Raw genomic sequence first — 7949 nt, 5'->3', positions numbered from 1 at the left:
CTGAGGATTTCATATCTTCCCCACCCTTGCAAGCTTCCCTGCAGGGCTCCATCCTAGGCCCAGGGCTCTCCCAGTCCCTCTCTTAGGTGGCTGGAGCACTAATTGCTCTTTGAGGGCCTTAATTACTGGTCATGGCCCTCCATCTCTAAGTAGTAGCATTAAGATAAGAGTAAACGTTTTCCTTTTCTTGAAAAGTTCACATATACAAGAGGAGGTGCTGCTGAGCAGTGATGGGCAAGCGCAGGACACCGCCTGGGTCTTGCATGGGAGCTGCCATGGTCCTGCCTTCCTGTCTTCCTCACCCCAGCGCCCAGCATTGGAGGAGGGCACAGGGCCTCCCGGGGCCTTCCCTTCTCCCCGAACAGCACGTCCACCCCATTCTGCATGCGCTCTTTGCAGAGCCAACACGCAGGTGGTGAAGCCCGGGCTGGCAGTGACCTTGCCAGAGCCTCTCCAGGTCTGGGGCTCCTCATGTGGGTCCTCCCACCCACCCATCCACCCGAGCAATGGGTGAGGCCTGAGGCCCCAGGAGGGCCGGCCTGTGTGGACCAGCTGCCCCGCTCCTTATCCAGCGCTGAGAGTAGGCTTGGAAGGAGTGAGGTCATACCTGGAGCCAGCAGACTTGTGGTCGTGGGGAAGTGGAAAGCCCTGCAGATCCTCAGGGGCCAAGGGGCCGAGAGGGACCCCAGAGCACAGGAGGAGGTGCTCTGTCCCTCGTCTCAGTGTGAGAGTGGGGGGCTACGGGAGGGTCTGGCCCCTTCCCCAGGGTCCCACAGGTCTCGGTCGGTCCACGAGGGAGCTAGGCGAGGGACAAGTTCAAAGAAGCTGCCGTAGGTGCGCTTGTGTGCGCGCGCGCGCGTGTGTTGGGGGGATGCGGATGCACGAGAACCCAGAATCCCACCCACGGATACAGCAGCACATCACACGCGCGGTCACACCCAGGACACCCATGCGGAGGAGGAGGGGCACGCCGCCCGCGGTCAAGGCCTCAGCGCGCCGCCCAAGCCCGCCAGCCTCGCCCCTCGCCGACCCCCGCCCGCGGCGCGGAGGGGCAGGGGGTAACTCCTGCTGCGGGGAGGGGGAGGACCGCCTCCGCGGCTCCGGCCGCCCCCGCAGTTGGGGGCGGGGAAGACGCGGGCGGACTCCAGCATGAACTTCAGGGCACCTACGTCCCACCTCCAGCCCCCACACCAGGGCTACCTTTACCTGGCAAGCCCACCTCCCGCGGGTTACAGACAGGCTCCACCCCGGACGAAAACTCACAGACCTATCGCGTCTCCCCCACCCTTGGGCTTCGGCTGGGTCCCACCCGAGAGCCTGGGGATGGGCCCAGGTTCAGACTGGGGTGAGTGGGTTAGGGAGAGAAGGCGGGTCCCAGCGGAAACTCCCGGCCGCGCCTTCTTGAGCCACACGCTGCAGCTGAGACCCTGCCGCCTCCGCCCCTGGGTGGGGAGAGGGCAGCACTTTTACCACGACAATGCCAGGGGGGCCTGGGGGAGCGCCGCGCGGGCCGGGGGCGCGGGCCGGGGGCGCGGGCCGGGGGCTGCGGCGCTCCAGCCGGGGCCGAGTGCCGTGCCGGTCCGCGGTGACCGTGCCGCCCGGGCGATGCCCGCGGGGACGCCGCTGGCCGCCGGAGCGAGGTGAGACGCGGCGAGGACGCGTGCCCCACTGCGCGCCGGGACCCTCTTCAACTTGAGGCAGCCGGCGAGGGAGCCCCTGGGGCGCCTGCCCCCGCCCCGGCGGTGGGGGAGGGGCCGCCCAACCCTCGCCGGAGGGAGGGGGCGGGCGAGGGCGGGGGGCGCATTTGTCTCTAATGAGAAAAGACAAAGACATCCCGGCGGCCGTGGCTGTTTCCGCGGACCCGCTCCACCCGAGGCGGGCGAGGGTGTTGTTCTCGGGACCCGGTTACCGGCTGTCCCCCGCAGGTGCTACCCGCCGCTACCATGACAGAGAGCGTGCAGGCGGCCGACGAGGTCCGAGTGCCCCTGGGCGCGCCAGCCCCGGGCCCTGCGGCGGGGCCGTCCCCGGCGAGCTCTGGGGCCCCGGGGCCAGAGGCGGAGCGGGGGTCGAGGCCCGGTGCGTCGCCCCCCCAGAGCCCGGCGACCGAGCGCGGCGCGGAGCTGGGCGCCGACGAGGAGCAGCCTGTCCCGTACCCGGCACTGGCGGCCACCGTCTTTTTCTGCCTCGGGCAGACCACGCGGCCGCGCAGCTGGTGTCTCCGGCTGGTCTGTAACCCATATCCTTCCCGGGCCGTCGGGGGTGCGGGGATCCGGGGCATGGGGGTCCGGGGCGCGGGACCTCCTCCGCGTGTGCCTCCTACGCTCGGGCTCTTTGGCCTCAGCGCGGGCTGGGTGCGCTGGGGACGCAGGGCAGGGGCGCGAGAGCACCGCTCCTCCGAGAGAGGCGGCCCCGGGCCGCGCTTTGCGGGGCGGCAGGGGTGACTCTCTTGATAAGAATGGGGTGTTGCCTCTTCACAGCCAGCTCGGGACGGAGAGGGTGGAAGAGAAGAGGCGAGGCCACCGCGGGCTTGGAGTGGAGAGGGATCGGCAGGGAGGGGTGGGCGGAACTCCGTGCGCCCCCATGGGTGCTCGTCAGGAAGGGAATTCTCTCGTCTGGGTTTACACAACGTCTAGCCTGAGGCAGGATCCTAGGGAGGAGGAGGAGGCCGGCGGGACCTCAATAAGAGAGCAAAGTTTTCACCCTGTTCCTTGCGCTTCGAAGAGCCTAGGAGACCCTAGGGGGCCGGGAAGCGGTGCGCTCTCGCTGGTCCTTTTCCGTGGAGAGAGGCAGTGACGTTGGTTGTGAACTCGCCTTTTCAGGCTGAACTCGGTGTTGGGGTTGATTTAAGTCATGCGCAGCTGGGGGGTGGGGGGCAGGGAGGCAGTTGGCACCACACTCGGGCACACTGGTGTCGCTTCTCTCCGTGCTTCCCTAGCCTGAGAGGAAGGGGCTCCCCCTTTTTGCTCTTGGTGAGATGGACACAGACTTTCAGAGAAGGTTCCAGATCAGAGGTGGGTCGAGTAGGGGGCATTTCTGGGACGCAGGTAGCAGTCTGGTGGCCCCCAGCAGGTGGCCTTTGGGGACTGTCAGCAGGCCCTGTGTCCCAGCTGGTTCTCCTACTGGCCTGTGGAGCTAGTTGCCAGGTGGCTGGGCTGTGGGCGCCAGGCATTCCCTGCCCCCGGCCTGGAGGGATTGGGTGACAGCACGGTGGGGGTGCTGAGGAGAGGAGGCTGACAGGGGCGAGACCTTGCACGTGAACTTCCCTTGTCTGGTGTGGAGGAGACAGACAGAATGAGTGATGCGTGTATATATTTTTCCTATTGTGTGTCTAACTGTACAAACATCGCACACGAAGAGGAATTTGTATCAGGAAAGTAATAAACCGTGTCTTTTTTTCTTTTCTGAAATTCAAACGTGGGCTGAGTCAGGTTAGCCCCCTGGTTGTGAAGGGGGTCGTTGTGGCCTGGGTAGAGGGTGATGGCCCGGGGGCTGCCACAGTGTGGCAGCAGGCTCCACTGCCTGCCTTTGTCCCGCAGCCCCTCGGTGGGCTTGGCAGCCCCCCCTTCCCCGGAACAGCTGCCAGGCTGAGTTTGCAGGGTGGCTGTAGGCTAGTCTTCCCTCTAGAACCCTGGCCATTTCCAGGCCACCTCATTTTGGCGGGAAGGTGGCCTGGCTGGGTGAGGTGGTAGGGGATGGGGTGGGTGACCTAAGGCCCTGGGACCTGAGGCTGCCCTCCCTGCGTGTCTGTCTTTTCCAAGCATAAGCAGAGACCAGATAGGGAAGGATCTCAGTGGGCCTGCACTTTCTCTTTCCTGACAGCCCCTGGTCTGGCTGCTCTGTCCCCTCTCAGCCCAGGGAGTCTTTCAGCCTGACCCTGTGTTCTGGATGTTCCTGGTGGGCGACGTCCTTCAGGACATCTAACAAGGTTGTTTGTGTTACTTAGTGCAGGGGAGGTGGGGGGATGCCACACGCATGTGGGGTGAGGCCCGGGGAGGGGGGATGGGACTGGCTGGGCCACCTGCCAGTGTCCCTGTCCCTGGGCTTCTCATGACTCCAGGAGCAGGAGGCTGCTTGGAGCAGGAGGAGGAGAGCTCTCAGCCAGGGAAGAGCGCCCCTTCTGACTGGCAGGGGTGTGGAGGAGCTCAGGTCCCAGGATCATTTTACCCTGGCCTGGCCGTGGAAATGCTGCATCTGTTGAGTGGGGTGGGCTTGTCAGGCCCCCAGCGTGTGGGGATGGCTGCTGACCCGCAGCAGATGCCAGGCCCTGGTGCTGGGGTGCCTTGGCCGCAGGGAGAGCCTAAAATAAGCCAGCCTGCCTGGACAGGTGGGGACTGGCCCCCTCGGGGAAGCCCGTGGGCCTCAGCAAGGCTTTCCAGAGCGCTTCAGATTCCTGGGAGTCAGGAGTGGTAGCCTTGAGAGAGGCAGGAGCTTAGAGGGCGGCCTGTGGTTTTCTAGGACTGCCTGTTGTCTGTCCTGGGGCCGAGGGTGTGCACCTTGGCCTTGGTCTCCTGCCCTGCGGGTGGATGTCGTGTTGGTGGCGCCCACCATCCTTTCCTGGAGCCTTTACTGCTGTGGAGGGTAAACTCGGAGAGGGAAATGGGATAACTGGGTTTGCTCTGGGAACCCACACTCCGTAAAGCAACTCCTCGCTCCCTGGATGCTGGCAGAGTCCCAGCTGGTCTGCCGAGCCCAGCCCTGAACAGGGATGAGATAGGCAGTTGGAACACAGGAAGAGGCCTTACTTAAGTCTCGGACTTTCCGGAACCCCCGCGTGGACGGCCCCCCACACAAATGAACACATGTGTTCTGTCGCTGCCTTAAGGGATACCCGATCCACTGTAGAGCAGCTTCCAAGGATAGCACCTATCAATAATGATTTAGTTTGCTTTTTGAAAACATGATTGTGTTAGAACTTTTGGGGCGAGTGCTGTTTCTCCTACACAGGTTTATTTATAGAGGAAGGTGGGTGGGATCTATGTGTTGTAGCCCGAGAGGCTGGGTTGTGTTTTTCCCGGGCTCCCCTGGGGTTCCTGACTTGGCGCTGCCTGTGATGCAGCTGCCACGTCCCAGCACCCAGGCCAGGAGGGGCCTCCCAGGGCTGCCGGCTGGGAAGGGGGCCCTGCCGCGGTTGCCACATGAGCCACAGAGGCTGGCTGTGGCCCCGTTGGGGTGCGTAGGGACTAGGAGGTGGCCAAGGAGGCACTTTGGGGCTTGGGGATGGTGGACGCCTCCAGGAGGTGTGTCCCAGGGAATGGGCACCGAATGCCCTGAGCATAGGGTTCAGAGAAGACAAAGGGCATGACAAGGTCACAAGGCTGCTGGAGGACAGAGCTGGGTGAGCCTGGCCCGACACTGGAATTCGAGTATCTGGCTGGGCCCTGACCGGCAGGGAGGTGAGGCTGATGCATCCAGGTGCTTGAAGGCATTTTGTAAAAATCAATGCCCCAAACTGTCATGCCACTCGCTCTGTGGTTGCTGCCTGCACCTGGGCTCCTGGCGGGCATGGGTGCCTCAGCGAGGACACACAGGGCATTGATGTGGAAAAGGGTGGGCCACGATCTGCCCTCACCTGCCCCCCACAGCCCCCTCTGGCTCCACAGACTGGACATGAGCAGACGGTCTTGTGTCCTTCTCAGCCTCCTGACCCTGTGGCTGTGACCCCTGAGCACTGTGTGGGCACAGGCCCGGGGGCACTCCCTCCTCTGAGCCCACACCCCTCCCCCCAGTACCTGTTCCTGGGCCCCTCACCTTGACGCTAGCGTGTGTTTGTTTCTCTGGACCTGGAGCTCCCGGGCCGCGGTGCCCAGACTGGGAGCCTCGCGGCCCTAGGCCAGCCGGGCTCATGTGTCTGAAGGGGCTCTGGGCTCCCCAGGGCTCTGGGATGGATGAGGCCGCCCCGACTTCCTCTGACTGGAAAGGAAAGGAGTTGCAGTACGTGTGTCTGTGTGTCCATGTGTCTCTGGATCTGCCCCCCGCCCCACGCTCCGAGGGCCTATGTCGTACCCTGGGGTGGGGAGGGGAGTGGAAGTAGAGACACCCCCAGCAGTGGAGATAGGGGTCCGTAGTAGGGGAGCTTCCTGGGGAGGGACATTTTCCTGACAACTGGGGAGGGCGACAGTGGAGTGGCGGATCTCTGAGCACCTGCAGGAGGTGGGGTGGGGGGAGCCCCGTCCCTGGGGTGGCTGCTTCTGTGGTCCCTGGACATGGGCCTGAGCTCCCATTGGACCTTGAGTTTAGAGCAGGGCTGTAATGTGTCATCCTCTTGGCTTATGTGTTCAGGAGGGCTTCCTGGAGGAGGTGAGGCTGGGTTGGGCTGTTTGGGTGGATATGAGAAGGAACAGGAAGGTCTTGGGGCAGGGGGCTGTAGAAGGGGGAATTCATGTGAGCTGGGAATTGTCTGCCCGGGAGGGCCCTGGCTGTGTCCGTGTCATGTTCAGTGTCATTAGACTGCCCAGGAAGCGTCCTGGCTGAGCCCCCTGCACCTCCTCCCCAGCGGCCTGGACTTCTAGCCATTCCCCACCAGGTACCCACAGAGCTCTGATCTGGGCAGACAGTTGGTGTCCCTCCAGCTTACTGGTGGCCCGATTAGTAGGCAGAGGCCAGTAAGTGCTGATTAAGTGCCCTGTGTGTGTGGCATGGTGAGGCCGAGTGTGGCCGCCACCCCCACATCTGCTGCCCAGCTGGACCCTGGGAATGTTGTGGGGGTGGGGAGAGTGGTGCAGAGCAGGGTGGGGGCTCCTGCAAACACTCGCTGTGGGGTGGCCTCGCTATACAAGCATCTCCTGTCCTGAGATCTGTTCTGGGCGCACCAGGTTCTCCCAGCAGGCCCACGCTGGGACTCGGCCAGCTTCCACCGTGTGCCCGGCAAGGCTATCCTGATTGTGGTGGGGATACTTGGGTGGGTGGGTTGGGTGGGCCACATGGAGGCTGTTGGGGGCTGGGAGTCAGGGAAACTCTGCTTGATGGACACAGGTATCTGTGGAGGGAGGAGAGCTGGAGGCGGGTGGACGTGGAGCAGGGGTGTCCCAGGCAGAGGAATGGCACATGCAAAGGCCCTGAGGCGGGTAGAATGTATCCCTGCAGCTGGAGCAGGTGGAGTGTGTGTGTGAGGTGAGGGGGAGGAGGGGTAGGGTGGGTTGTGGGGAGGGAGACCAGGAAAGGCCTGTGAGCATGGTGGGCAGGTGATGGGCTGGCCTGGAGACTCAGGGAGTGGGTCTGCCTCCACCTGGGGTTGGGGCTCATGAGGGAGGGGCTGTGTTGGGACCAGGTTTGGGGAGAAGTCAGGAGAGGGCAGGTGGAGGACACCTCAGGGGCAGAGGCCTGAGGTGAGGAAATGGCCAGTGCCACCCCTTCAAAGGAAGCTCGTGGATGCAGTGGGTGTCACATTCTGACCACCCAAACTCTGTCCTGACTGCGGGAGGCTGCGGGCGCCCTCCCTGGCACAGTGGAGCGCTCAGAGGTGGTCTGGGTGCTTCCCGTGCCTTCTGGGCAGCAGACAGACAGAGGCAGCGGCTCCCTCCCGGTTCCAGGGTCAGGATGTGAAGGAATGTGGGGGATGGGCCAGCCTTTCAAACATTCGAGGGATGAGTCCAAGCAGCCTGTCTCTGGCTGCAGAGTCTAGACATTGGCCCCAGCAGTCAAGGTCGGGCGGGAAACACGTTACCTTCTTTTATGAGTGTTGCACATGTGTCCCCGCCTCCGCCCGCACAGAGACCGCCTGGGAAGGGGTGGCAGCTGTTGAGGCTGAGTTAGGAATATTTTCTTTTCTCTCCTTCTTGCAAGTGGGTATTTAACTCAGTGACACAAAAGACCAGTTGCTCTCTCCTCCCCTCAACGGTTAGCTTTGACAGAACTGGGAACACCTCTGAGTCACGTGGGCCTCAGGCGCCCATCCTGGCAGCTGCAGGAGTGATTTAGGGCCCAGCGCCCCGGGGGGGGGGGGGGGGGGC

General features: G+C 63.6%; 1 protein-coding gene across 1 annotated transcript in view; it reads left to right on the top strand.

Moving 5' to 3' along the window:
• The first annotated feature begins 1943 nt into the window (after window positions 1-1943).
• Window positions 1944-7949, top strand: part of CACNA1H (calcium voltage-gated channel subunit alpha1 H) — a 63911-nt gene continuing 57905 nt past the window's right edge. The window contains 1 exon segment of the mRNA XM_007453673.1: window positions 1944-2236. Within this exon segment, the coding sequence (XP_007453735.1) occupies window positions 1944-2236 (293 nt within the window).

The sequence above is a fragment of the Lipotes vexillifer genome, unplaced genomic scaffold, assembly GCF_000442215.2.
Source record: "Lipotes vexillifer unplaced genomic scaffold, Lipotes_vexillifer_v1.1 scaffold914, whole genome shotgun sequence".
In the NCBI taxonomy this organism is placed as follows: domain Eukaryota; kingdom Metazoa; phylum Chordata; class Mammalia; order Artiodactyla; family Lipotidae; genus Lipotes; species Lipotes vexillifer.
The sequence above is the reverse complement of the archived record's forward strand: the minus strand, read 5'-3'. Positions and strand labels throughout refer to the sequence as shown.